Source organism: Lissotriton helveticus, chromosome 1_1, assembly GCF_964261635.1.
Source record: "Lissotriton helveticus chromosome 1_1, aLisHel1.1, whole genome shotgun sequence".
In the NCBI taxonomy this organism is placed as follows: domain Eukaryota; kingdom Metazoa; phylum Chordata; class Amphibia; order Caudata; family Salamandridae; genus Lissotriton; species Lissotriton helveticus.
In genome coordinates, this window is record NC_136057.1 from 1,286,504,714 (window position 1) to 1,286,519,105 (window position 14,392).

General features: G+C 47.0%; 1 protein-coding gene across 1 annotated transcript in view; it reads right to left on the reverse strand.

Annotated features, from left to right (window-relative positions):
* SLC13A1 (solute carrier family 13 member 1) overlaps positions 1-13,238 on the reverse strand; it is a 328,809-nt gene extending 315,571 nt beyond the window's left edge. The window contains exon 1 of the mRNA XM_078680827.1: positions 13,088-13,238. Within this exon, the coding sequence (XP_078536953.1) occupies positions 13,088-13,186 (99 nt within the window). The 5' untranslated portion in view covers positions 13,187-13,238. The remainder of the gene's footprint in view (positions 1-13,087) is intronic.
* Positions 13,239-14,392: the final 1,154 nt, after the last annotated feature.

Consider the following 14,392-nt stretch of genomic DNA (forward strand, 5'->3'; position numbering starts at 1 on the left):
GATAGGCCAAGTTAGCAAAGCCGCGACAGGATTGGTGGATTGTCATCAGGAAGTAAACAGAGTAGCGAGGCTGGATATTGTGCGCATAATTATGAAGTGTTTTAAATGGCTGAGAGCGGTGTTTAAAAAAGAGAAGCGGGGATCGGAAGAAGGGGAAGAAGCCCCGCCGGAGGGTACGCCGGCTCGTTACATGGCAGTGAATGTTGGGTTGCATACGATCCTTTGGATATCAGAGTGGAGTAAGATCACGGAAGGAAATGAGGAACTGACGTTCCCGAAGTACGGGACGTTCAGATTAGAGGTGTTACATCGATTAAAATCAGTCATGACCTCAATGAGACCCTTGCCTAGACCGACCCAGTTTGAAGCTCTTGATGCATGGATTAGGGCAGCGCATGAAAAGAATATGAACAGACGACAAGAAAGGGTGAAACGATCGGTAAGGGCAGTGCAGGATGCCAGGTGGGATGCGGATGCTAAAAGATGGAGAGTGCATAATATGGAAGTAAATAAACTGTACCCAGTGTTAGAGGTGCCTGGAAATAAAAGCCCCCTAGAAGAAGATGATGAGAGCGAAACAGAGGACAGCCTGATAAACAGATTATTGACAGACAGGCCACCCCCGTATAATAGAGCAGGGGGAGAGGTCGAGCATAGTGAAGGAGAAAAGGGGGGCAATGCAGGAGAGCATAGACCGCTTCCCAGTTCAGAGTGGGATCCTGAGGCAAAGAAAGAGCTGTCCCAGCCTAGTCAGGTGCAACAGGTAGTCGGGAGGTTTGTGGTACAAAGAGCGCCGGAAACGGAGAGCGCCACATCCTACGCATTACCAGATGCACTACAGGTACCTGTTACCATAGGTCCTATAATATCGATATATGACCAAGAAAGAGCAAGAGGGGAAGAACGGGTACGGAAGGACAGAGAAAGAGCAGGGACGGCAAGGAGGAACGATACGATTAATTCCCCAAGTCAGATGCCGATACCAAGAGAGTGGAGCACCCCGATGCACACAGCAGGGGATCCAGGAGGGGACCCTGGGGGCCCTAGATGGCCAGTGGATCTGAGGGGATCTGGACGAAAATCCTTTCAAGAGCTAAATGAGTACATGAAGAAGTGGGATGAGGCAGTGGAGGCTCACAAGAGCATCATAGCTGCAGAAGCTGAAAGGGAAAGTCAGGACAGCAGAGCTCGGACTCACTGCGGGGCTGGGGAGAGCAGCCCGGAGTGGGACTGGAGAGAGAGAGATAGTAGGGGAGTCACCCATTGGGCCCGGAGTGGGAATAGAACAGACCTGGAAAACGGGGGCCCCGGGAGTGGAGGGGTGGCGTGCCCAATACTCAGTGAAGGGGAGAGGAGAGCGCAAGAGTACAGAAACAGCTTTAAGTGTCCACACTGTGTGCCCGGCACCAGAGAACAGAATGGGAGTTGTGAGAGGTCGCACCATAGTCCCTGTGATGACGGAAATGAGCGCAGCCCAGGGAATATGGGGAACCAGGAAGGATCGTATCGGATACTGAGCGATACTAGGCAAAGGGAGAGTAGCGACCAGAGGGAAAATAACAGAGAGGCGTACGGTGAAAGGAGAGAAGAAGAAGAGAGTGGGCAGAGCAAGAGTGGGGGTAACAGGCCCGTGTTCCATCACCTTCCAAGATCGGATGGCCGAGCATGGGACCTGGAGAGATGGGAGCAAGGGAGAGCACTCATTAACTCTCCCGAGCCCAAACGTAGAGCTCGGAGTTGGGATGGTAGGGAGACCAGTGAGCCCCCTTCGAAAGACATATTGCGAGCTGAGATAAAAGCTAAGAGACTCGATGTCGCCAGCTTAAGGTCAGACCTGGATGACATGATAGATGGTACCCTGCCTTTAGAAAGAATGGAAATGTATGAGCAGGATGAAATACTGTATATGGCAAAGGACATCACTCGAAAGGCGAGAGCAATCCATGAGAAGTTAGTCGAACTAGCAGGCAAATATATGGTGGACCTGTCAAGAACCAAAGCATTACAGGGTAACCACAGGCTACATTACACAGATCGAGACCTAGATGAGAGGAGAACGATTGGGCTGAAAACGCACATAAGGGAACTGATCACTGGAATAAGGACATGGAGGGCACTAGATAAGTGGGAAGAGAGGTGGTCCAAGAAAGGGACCGTCAGGAGAAGCACGCTTGGTATGACACCAGGAAGGCTGCAGGGAATAGAAGCATACCCTTTGCGTGAAGTCGCCAATGGGAACTATGTGCATGTCCCTTGGAGTAGGGGAGATTTAGCTGCTTTTACCACCTCCTTCCCCAAATTGCGGGAAAACCCAGTGGAGTGGTACAAGCAAGTCGAGAGATTTGTAAAAATCTCAAAGGTCCTATGGATAGATCTGAACACGCTGTTCGACATTGTAGTACCAGGAGATCTGTGGACAGCATGCAAGGTTAGCGCTGAGTGGCCCACAACGGAGCCGGAGAGAGATGCTAAGACTAATGGGCCGTCCGAGATTGTGATGGCAAAATTCGAGAGAGTGATGACTTGGCTGAAAGAGAAAGTGCCAATGCAAGACATAGATTGGGTCAGAATAGACCGAACCAGACAGGAACCCAAAGAGACCGTCCACGAATATTACGAGAGATTGCTGAAGGCGTTTAAACAGTATAGCGGCCTGGATGTAATGGATCCAAAAGACATAGGGCAATTCGTGTCCAAGTTCGTCCTGGGACTGAGACCGGATATTAGTTTAATGATTCAGCAACACTCGATTTGTTGGCAAAGTAAACCCCTAGACGAAATACTGAGGTATGCCAGGTACTGCTGTGATGAGATAGACTCCAAGGCTAAGAAACTAAAAGAAAAGTTGATGGTGGTACAGATGCAGGCAGCAGGAAAGGGGGGACAGCAGCAACAGCAGCAAGGAACAGGTACAGGAGGAAAGAAGCAGTACAGTCAGAACAAGGGCAATGAGGAGAGTTCCACCTTTAGACCCAGATTAGACATAGCTGCCTTGAAGAAAACGACTAGGTGCCACCAGTGTAACGAGGTGGGGCATTGGAAACGCGAGTGTCCCTACAATGTAGAGATAGGAGAGCAAGAGATAGAGGAGGAAGAGGTCCAGAGCGCGCCTACAAGAGGGGTGACGCCATACCAGGGAAAGGTGCTCAAAGGGGGGGGGGCTCCTCCCCGAGCCCAGTTCCCGCAACCTCCTCGAGTAGGGACTATGGGTAAGACCTATAGACAGATGCCCCTGTTTGTAGAAGGAGAAGAGTGCTATTATGTGGACCCATTAACCGGACAGAGAGTGGAAAGAGAAGACTGCACCCTCGGGGCAGCCTTGGAGGTGGACCAGAGGGGACCCTATGTCGAAGCAGAAGTAGCAGGGTGCCCCACGACATTTCTGGTGGACACAGGAGCCACTAGGTCCACGATCAGATCAGCTGCAGTTCCAGACCTGCCCATGTCTGGAGAGACCATACAAGTGGTGGGGGTCGCAAACAGGAGAATAACCAGCCAATTGACAGAACCGGTACAGGTGAAAATAGGGAAGTACAGCGATGAGCACCAGTTTGTGGTTTGCGATTCAAGTCCTGTGTGTCTGCTAGGGAGAGACCTGTTGTGTAAATTGAATTGTACTATATACTGTACACCTCAGGGAGTGGAGGTATTGACCAATGATGATGACGCAGACTTCAAAGTTGCAAACTCAAGAATATGCGTGGAGCTGTACCCTACTTTGACAGTAGATGAGCTCCCCTGGGACTTGAGAGAGACAGTGGCACCAGAAGTGTGGGATTTCACTGGGGAAGAGATAGGATTGGTCAAAGGGGTGGACCCAGTGAAAATTGTAGTGAAACCGCATGCTGAGTTCCCAAGAACACCCCAATATAAATTGACTCCAGAAACGATTGCAGGCATAAAACCCGTGATCGAGTCCATGATTAAACAGGGAATACTGAAAGAAATCGTGGGTAGTCCATGCAACTCCCCGATTATGGGTCTGCAGAAACCAAATGGGAAATTTCGGATAGTGCAGGACCTTCGAAAGATTAATAACATAGTCGTTTCGTGTTGTCCAGTGGTACCGAATCCATCAGTGATACTGTTTCAGATTCCATTCCAAGCTGAGTGGTTCACTGTGATTGATCTTTGTCAGGCTTTCTTTTCGATCCCTCTGGACGAAGAAAGCCATTTTCTTTTCGCATTTAAGCTGGAAGGTCGCGTCCTAACATGGTGTCGTATTCCTCAGGGGTATACAGAGAGCCCATCGATCTTTAACCAGCTTTTGAAGAAAAATCTTGAAAGTCTAGTGCTGCCCCAGAAGTCAGTTCTGGTCCAGTACATAGACGACCTCCTCGTGGCGTCAGAAACAGAAGAAGCTTGCAGGGAGGACTCCATTGCTTTGTTAAATCACCTAGCTGCCAATGGGCACAAGGTGTCCCCGGGAAAGTTGCAGTACTGCCTGACAGAAGTGCAGTACTTGGGACACAGAATAGAGAAAGGCAAGCGAAAGGTTTCACCAGACAGGATAGAGGCGATCATGAAAATGAATGCGCCTAAGACACAGAGAGAGGTCAGGATGTTCCTAGGGATGGTGGGTTATTGCCGACAGTGGATCGCGAACTTTTCACTGAAAGCAAAGCCCTTGCAAAAACTGACGCATAAGGAGGTGAGCGATCCGGTACCATGGGACAAAGACTGTTTGATGGCATTCCTACAGCTGCGAGAGGACCTGTGTCGTGCTCCGGCATTGGGAATGCCTGATTACAATAAACCATTTTTGCTTTACTGTTGTGAGAGAGAAGGTTGCGCGTTGTCTGTGTTAGTCCAAATCCATGGGAATGCCCGTAGACCAGTTGCTTATTTCTCGGCTACTTTAGACCCAGTAGCCGCAGCGTTGCCCGGATGTCTCAAATCCGTTGCTGCAACGGGTGTCAGCATTGAGAGATGTGAAAATATCGTCATGGGGCACCCGTTAGAGGTGTGCGTGCCCCATTCTGTTGAACTGTTGATGACCAGGACCAAAACACAGCATCTGACCAACAGCAGGCTCACGCGCTATGAGCAAGTTATTCTTGCTGCAGAGAATGTGACCCTCAAGAGATGCTCTGTTTTGAACCCTGCCACCTTGATGCCACTCCCAAATGATATCGAGGATGATGATGAATGTACAGACCATGACTGCCTCGATGTGACTGAACTATGCACCAAACCCAGACCCGACATCGTAGATGAGCCACTGACCGACCCAGATGAAATTTTCTTTGTCGATGGCTCATGTGTAAGAGACGAAGTTGGGCAGTTGAGAGCAGCTTATGCTGTTTGTACAATTACTGGAGTTGTGGAAGCTGGGTGCCTGGAAGGAGTACACTCCGCTCAGGTAGCCGAGATTATTGCCTTGACACGTGCTTGCTTGGCAAGCAATCAAATTCGAGTCACCATATACACCGACAGCCAATATGGTTATGGGGTGGTTCATGATTACGGGCAGTTATGGTCTCAAAGAGGGTTCATGACCTCTTCAGGCTCTCCCATTCGCAATGGAGAGTTTGTGCGCCTGTTGTTAGAGGCGTTGCAATGCCCAGCAGGTATCGCAGTTGTAAAGTGCACCGCACATACCAGAAATGAGGACTTCGTCTCGAAAGGCAATAGATATGCCGACGAAGTCGCGCGGTATTGCGCAGAACAAGGGTACTCTTTCACAGAGGTGGAAGTGGGTGGAATAAATGTAAGGACTGAATTAGCCATGATATTGGAAACTGTTGATACTTGGGATGAACTGTCAAACATGCAAGAAAATGCTCCTGATTTTGAAAAAGAAACATGGGAAAAGGCAGGATGTGTAATGGGAGAGTCCCATTTTTGGGTCTCAGCAGACGGCAGAGCAGTGTTGCCCAATGAGATGGTGAGTCCAATGGCCAGACTCATACATGGTCCCGTACACTTAGGGAGAGATGCTATGCTGAGAGTGTTTAGACAGACCTGGTACAATCCTAAGTTTAGAATAGCAGCAGAAGCAGTGTGCCAGCGTTGTGTGACCTGTCAGCAGCTGAACGTAGGGAAAAGAACACCAGTTGCACTGAGTCACATAGGAAGGTCTGGAGGTCCATTCAATCGAATGCAGATAGATTTCATTGAAATGCCGAGGTGCAACCGCCTCCGCTATGTCCTGGTGGTTGTTTGTGTATTCTCCAGATGGGTTGAGGCATACCCTACACGTAGGTGCGACACCCTCACAGTGGCCAAGTTACTGCTTAGGGAACTCATTCCGCGCTTCGGGGTGCCGGCCTCTTTGGAATCAGATAGGGGAACGCATTTCAACAGCGAGCTTGTGAAGATGATTTGTGCAGCTCTGAATATCGATCAGAAGTTGCATTGTAGTTACCGACCAGAAGCCTCAGGAATTGTGGAGCAGATCAATGGCACGATCAAAGCCCGAATTGCAAAAGTGTGCTCCTCAACGACCCTGAGTTGGCCTGACGCCCTGCCATTGGTCCTCATGAGCCTTCGTAGTACCCCAGACAGAAGAACGGGGTTGTCACCACATGAGGTGTTAATGGGGAGAGCAATGAGGCTGCCATCTGTCCCAACTACTGCACTGTTAAATATCACAGATGATATGATCCTGGACTATTGTAAGGGGCTGTCTGACGCCATTCATTCTGTGTCCCTTCAGGTGCAGGCTGCCGAGGTTCCATCGTGCCAGGGCCCGTGCCATGACCTGTATCCTGGGGACTGGGTCCTGGTGAAAAAACATGTGAGAAGAAGCTGCTTGGATGTTCGTTGGCGTGGGCCCTTCCAGATCATCCTGATCGCGAATACGGCTGTGAAGGTGGGAGGCCTGCCCAATTGGATCCACGCATCACATACGCGAAGGGTTCCAGCACCTCGGGAAGAAACAGCTCCTCTCTCGGACAGACGTCCAGCAGAGGACCGAGAAGCCAGAGAGGGGGCTAGCCAAGCTGAAGAGGTGCCAGCGGAAGCAGGGAACGAGTCTGACCAAGCTGAGGACGGTCAGTACAACAGCGAAACAGACGACGCTACAGAAGGAGAAAGTAGCTGGGAGTACGAGTCAGACACTGACAGGTCTGACAGAGAGCGAGAACAGACAAGAAGGAGAAGGAGTAGAAGGGCACGTGGAGAAGCTAATTGGCCGCAAAGAAGGAGCTCTAGCCTGAGGTCAACTCCAGAGGTAACCCTTCCGCCGATATCAGAAGACTCAGACCCGGAAGAAGGTGCTCAGGGCGCTGAAGCACCGGACCGAAGAAGGTCAAGAAGAGTGCGTGTGCCTAACAGAAGATACTCCACACCTGAGTGGACATATCTGGCGACAAATGTCTTTGAAGCAGGAGACAGGGAGGATTCGAGCGGTGGTGGTGTCCAGTTCTGAGCCCATCGTCACCGTGGAAATACGACTGTTGGTACCCGGAGTCGAACAAGAAGGGTCACTAACATTCATGCTCCCCAGACCTCCCCGCCTCAGCAAGTTAAAACATATGTTTCTTTCAGAATTGCAATTCCCCGACTTTGGTACAACGATAACAGCCCATGAAGAGCACAATCTTCGTTTGGAAATACTGAACTTTGCTATCGAAGCTGCAGGTACAAACCTGATAGTAGATGCTTAAAGGACTTTGTAAATAAAGCGAGCAAAAAAAGAAGATTACCTAGCGCCCAGGAAGCAGAGAATATTAGGGAACTTCCCTTGAGTTGATGGAGAAGGGCTAGGGTTGTCTTTATTGAACTGTTAAAGGACTTTTGCGAAGAAGGTTGTCAGCTTCCAGTTGTGTGGATTCTAAAGACAAAAGGATTAAAAAGAGACTGTAAAGGAACGAGAAGAAAAGAACTTTTTGCCAAGATAAGAGAGAGCCATATTGTCTGACGAAATGGAAGCCGGCACCCAGAACCGCAGAGCTAAATGTATAATAGGTACACTAATAGTAGGAGTGATAATATTAATAGCTTTAGTGGTAACAATTTCTTATGTAAAGGGACATGAGGAAGAGGCGAAGGTAACTGATGTGAAATCTGTAGAAACGCTTACACCCACTGTTGCTGGTGAGAAAAGGGAAAACACTCAAGAGAAGGCGTTATTAGCTGCAGAAGCCCGCAGGTTACACGTAGATGAGTCCCAAGGAGACTTTAGGTCAAATGCTTATGCTAAACTCTTATATGAATACGTGGATGCCATGGAGGTTAAGGACTGTTACGTCTGCATGCAGTTGCCGGCGTCTGTAGATGAAGGCATTAGATATCATCACCTCCCGCTGACATATGGCATTACATGTAGCTTATTGCTTAGTATATTTTATGAGAGAGATAGTTTTGAATACTATTTCTCCAACTATGATTCAGTGTTGCCAGAAGTCCCAAATTATAAGCAGATGAACAAATGGGACTACTGGAAGAGTGAAGACAGATTGGCTAAGTTCTTCATTCCTTGGATTACCTTAGATACTTCACATGCCCGTAGAAATAACCTGACATGCAAAGTGTCAGAAGTCGAGAAGAAGTTCATAGGGCAGGTGGATGATCGTTACAGGAGACAAAAGATTTTGAAAAAATCAGGACAATGGAAAACAGATTGGACCGAGGAAGAGAAGGCACACAAGAGAAAGGGTAGTAGTGGTCCAATAGCTTTAGATAAGACGCAGAAAGGAAAGCTATGTCTTCACCGAGCCAAAACGTATTACGAAAATGTATACGTGGGAGAAGTCAGCTGTGAACATGCTTTCAATATAGAGTACTATACTAAAGATTTCCTGAAGGGAATGCAAGTGATTCCAAATGTGTATTTTGTATGTGGAAGAAATGCCTACGTGAGACTACCTGACAACTGGTATGGATCATGTTACCTAGCAATTGTCTTCCCCAAAATATATCATGCACAAGACTTAGTGATCATCGAGGGCAAGACATCATCGAGGGGAAGGAGAGATGTAGGAGATGCAGAAATGGTTGGAGATGTCTTTGGAGCTATGTTCCCTCTTTTGGGACTAATCCTTAATGATGTTAAAATTAGACGACTGGCAACAGTCGTCGACAGGTTGTCTGCCAGCACTGCTCAGTCCTTAATGCTGGTAGAAGGAGAGATGCAATCGATAAGGGCTATGGTTCTTCAGAACCGTCTTGCGTTAGACGTCCTACTAGCAAAAGAGGGCGGAGTCTGTAAGGCTTTGAAGGTCCAGGAATGTTGTACTTACATTCCAGACAATTCAAAGCCCCTTGAGAAAGTTATTAGAAACATAACTGATATTCACAAGGAGATCGAAGACTTGAGTAGAGAAAATGTCTGGGAAAAGGTGGGCCACGGAATGAGTGAAGTTGGAGGGTGGATTTCCACCTTAGGCAAAGGCTTTGTGTGGTATATACTAAAACCTATCATCATAATATTGATCTGTGGGATCATATTGTGGGGATTGGTGAGGGTATTCAAATGGTACAGAGCAAGAAGGTCAGAAAGGGCCCAAAGAGAGCAGCTGCAGAGATTGGCTGCCATACAAGATAATCAGTACAGGAGTCTGAGGGCTCTGGAAGCGCAGAGACAAGTTATGCTAGCAATAACTGCAGTTTAAATGTTAGTGATGACCCCGAGAGGTCATCAAAGGGGGGAACTGAGAGAGCGCAAACTGACCTAAATGTATGAGTGCATCACACTTACCTGTAGTAAGCACAAATCATGAGGAGAAATGCCATGAGTGCTAATAGTATCTGCAATTATATTCTGAATGTATAGCTAATGTAGAGATTTAAGTAGAAGTGTAACTAATACAGAAATGTGTGACACTATATGATTTTATTAGATGTGATTATTCCTGAATCCATGTCGTGTAGCTGCTAAAATGTAAGATGGCATGTGGTTAAACGCAGAATGTGGTAGGCCTCAGGGCCAGAGCTAGAAGGGAAGGGGAAGGTGTTTCTTTTCACGACATAGATTGAAATAATGTTTTGGCTATTGCATTAATGGGCCATGATTTATAGATGTGTTTACTGAATAATAGAATAAGAGTATTAACATGCTTTAATTAATGAAGAAGTTGAATGCTATAATTATTATGAGAAATGTTGTAGGCTTGAAATGTTTTAGCATTGATTTACACGTACATGTCTGGGCCGAGAAATGTTGCGAACCTTTTTGGAAGTCTATGAGAGTTGGGTTCTTGGCTGCAGATGTCTGTCTGCAAGAGAGAAGGGAGGATCCGATTATAAATAATATGAATAGAGGTCTGTTCAGTAGACGGCCCAGACATGGAGGAGGGTTCTGGAATGTTTAAGGGGTATCAGCGGGCCGGAGAAGAGTCTGAGAAGCAAGGTCAACTCCAACGTATGAGGCCCAATACAAAGCAGCATGGAAAAAGCCAGAAGCGACACCACGTGAGGGGCGTCTCACGAGGGGCGTCTCAAATGTTGTTGACTGTTTTGTATTAGGGACAGCACCCCTGGGTGGAGTTAGAGCAGATGCCTGAGGACCCTTTAGAGAGCGGATGGGTAGGCAGAGAGGGGTCATGACTGGAGAACTATAGGTTTTCACCAAGAGACTTAGAGTGAGTGACTTCCCTTGGGGGTCATTCACTGCTGACACCTTTGTTAGGTTGGGATTTGGTTAAGTAGGGATACCATCTAGAGCAGGGTAGGGACAGCCTAACCTGTGTGTTTTCCTCCAACTTAAATGAAGGAGAGATATGCGTCAATGCTGATAGCTTTATTATTCTTAGAACTTGTGTTAGTAATTTCCGTTGCTCGTCTGAGGGCTTTCAGAGAGCACATGTATGTAGTTGGACCTGTGTATCTCGTGAATCTCATTCTGAGATGCCTGTATTTGCAGCTTATCCTATCCTTACAATAAACTTTTGAAAGCTAGAAGTTGTTTGTGATCTTTTGGAGCGGGGTCCTTTATTGGGTGTACTAACTTGGTAGCAGAGGCACTTTCTTCCTTCAATGACAGGCAACAAAGGTTCAGTCGACCAGATCGGGGTTTAGATCAATAGTGATAAGGTATCGATCAAAATCTCGCCCTTCCAGTTGCAAGACAAATTCTACTGTCTGATACTTTCCTGTCCAGTGAGGTGGTTTATTTTATAATTGGTGTGTATAGGTCAATCCAGGTTTTTAATGGCTTTTAACAATTTTTGCATTTTTTTGTATTATTGTTTTTGTTGCTATGTAAAATGTCTAATTATTTGTTATGATTTGTGTTACCATACTTTTTCACTTTTTTGTGTTTTGATCTATTAAATAGACACTAGAGTGATTTTTGGGGGAGTAGTAAAACGTCAGATGTTTAGTGGCATGGTAGATGAGTAAATGATTAAGTGTGTATAAGGAGTTCCAGAGGGAACATTTTTGTTTTAACTTTGAAGTTATATAGGAGCTCTGTCCCTCTGGATCTGTAGACCCCCTCTCCTTGTCTTTAAAGCTTGTTGCTGGGTGACAGTACAGTGCGCACCATAACTGATGATGCTTATGTTGGTGCTTTGATGGGTAACAGTGCAGTGCGCACCATTACTGACGACGCTTACATTGGTGCTTTTGATGGGTGACAGTACACTGCGCACCATTACTGACGACGCTTACATTGGTGCTTTTGATGGGTGACAGTACACTGCGCACCATTACTGATGACGCTTACATTGGTGGATTGATGGGTGACAGTACAGTGCGCACCATTACTGATGACGCTTACATTGGTGGATTGATGGGTGACAGTACAGTGTGCACCATTACTGATGACGCTTACATTGGTGGATTGATGGGTGACAGTACAGTGCGCACCATTACTGATGACGCTTACATTGGTGGATTGATGGGTGACAGTACAATGCGCACCATTACTGATGACGCTTACATTGGTGGATTGATGGGTGACAGTACAGTGCGCACTATTACTGATGAAATGTAAATGGGTTTTGCTGGCAGGTGCTACTAGTTTTTCATCATAACTAATTGCATATGCATAGGCTTTCTCTGCTGGCGTCACTACAGTGTGCACTATTATTGATCACGCCTACAGTGGTAATTCTGATTGGTGACAGTACTGTGCGCACCATTATTGTTCACAATCACATATGCAGGGATATTCCTAGCAGGTGATACTACAGTGTTCACCATAACTAATGGCACATGCATAGGTTTTCCCTTTAGGTGACACTACAGTGTCAATGACATATACTGGGGTGCTTCTGGTAGGCGACAGTACTCTATGCACCACTATTGATGACGCATACTTCCAGGTGTTCTTGGTAGCTTACAGGACAACTTGAACTATTAGTGATGACATACACATGTGTTGTTCGTACACTGTGCACTATTATTGATAATATGGATATAGATAGACACATCTGATAGATAACAGTAGTGGGCATCACTGCTGACGACACCCATATCGTTGCTATTGGTACACTGCGCAACAGTACCCTACGCACACTTATAAATGGCACTTTAAATGCGCCCTTTAAGTTTACACGTCTGCTCTCCAAAGCTCTGTTTTAGTCCATTAATGTTTCTCTCTAGAATGCTGCAATAAATATTGTCTCTCTGAAGTTCCAGCAAAGGAATGAGAACCCACCAAAAGGATCTATCGATTAATATGTTGTCTTATTGTGCTTAAATACCAGGTGCCCCGGCTGCCGGACTCTACAGTTCCCATTATTTTGACATCTGAAGGATGAAAGACGACGCCACTAAATTTTGACCCGTGACCTGTAGGTCACGGCCAACTCTGTGCAGCGGGGTCTCAACCAGCTGAGCTAACACATGTGACAGCTTCCTGAACAACGGGCCAAAGACGCTTTTAAAAGGCAAGGGGAGCAAGCAGGGAAGATAAAGGAAAGATAGGGAAGTTGGCACAAACAAATCCGCGCAAACCTTCAGCATTCTTATTGCACAATGCTCCAAATAACGAGCTGGCTACCTGCAAATAGCAAGATGGCGGCGAGCCAAAGTGCTGCGCGGTAAGAGCGTAAGTGTCAAACAGAATGAACTCATAGGTGAACCCGACACACACACCACCACACAAGGAGCTCGCGACACAGTCTCACGTCCAGCTCTCGCGCCTCTTCCACTCACTTCTGTCAGACCACACTGAGCCCTCACGGGGAACACCTACCTTGGTTCTTATGATGAACGGCAGCGGGAGCAGGAGGCAGGGCGTGAGGAAGATGATGAGGAGCCTGCGGTACATCCACAGCAGGCCGAGGAAGCCCATGTTGGCGCGCCGTGGACGATCTCTTCCTGCGAACTGGTCCCAAAGTTCAGGCGGCCCTTAAATAGCTAAGCTCAATTAATATTTCTCCACACAATCACCTTTAACCGTTGCACAAGGTGTATTTGCAGCCGAGTTAACCATAAATCTTGATTGTTTTAGTATCTGCCGCACTCTTTGATAACCGCGGGGGCTCATCAGTTAAGCGCTCCATTGAGCGAGCCACCTGAGAGCTTGTGTCCTCAAGTTATTGTGTCACTGTGTGCACTTGGCCGTCTGAGTGACAGAAGCCAGGAGACTGCGCAAGATGGACGAGTGATTGGAGTGCCAGGAGGCCTTGTGTACACAGAGACGCTCCAAGATGGAGGATACATTAGTCTGTCAGGGAGCATGGAGTTCACTGGGGGCCTGTCCAGCCTAGGTAGGGTCTGACATGGACCTTTAGGATAAGATAGATAAGATAATTTTATTGCACAGTTAATAAAAACTCACAATATAAGATGCACAGCTTTAAAAGAAGTATGTATCAAGAATAAAAAATTCATTGGCGGAAATTAAAATTATGTAAGGATCATGTTACAATTTACATTTTTAATATTGTTCGTTGGAGCTGTGGACCCAAGGTTTTATACTCAGAGGCACTGTCTGTCTGTTACTCAGTTTCCTCCTTTTGTGGACATGGGCCTTTAGGGCACATACACTACTTCTGCAGGTCCTATAGCTAAAAATGTTATACCTTGCTTTCTACGAGTTTTACTGCTCACTATCCCCTTCTTGCAACTTATGTTGAGCAACTGAGCATCTTCCGGTTACCTTCATACAGGGATGCAATCACAGAGGCTACCCATGATTCTCAGGGGCCGCTCCTCTCCCCACGCCTAAAACCAGGCCAATCCGTAGATCCTGAGTTGAGGTAAAGACCCAATACCTAGGTGTTCTAATCCCATGATACAGACATACTGCCCCTTCTCTTCGGCCCAGCACTTGCGCTCAATTATGCCTCACCTGTATATTGCATAGTGCACGCGGCCCTTGCCCAATTATGTCATGCCTGTGTGGTCTATTCCACACCTTACGCATTCTTGCTGAAGAAGGTATTTGCCACAATGACTGCTGATCCTTAACATCGCATGCATTGAACCATGTGACCACTAATGTATGAATGTATGTAGGTATGTAAGTATGTATGTATGTATGTATGTAAGTATG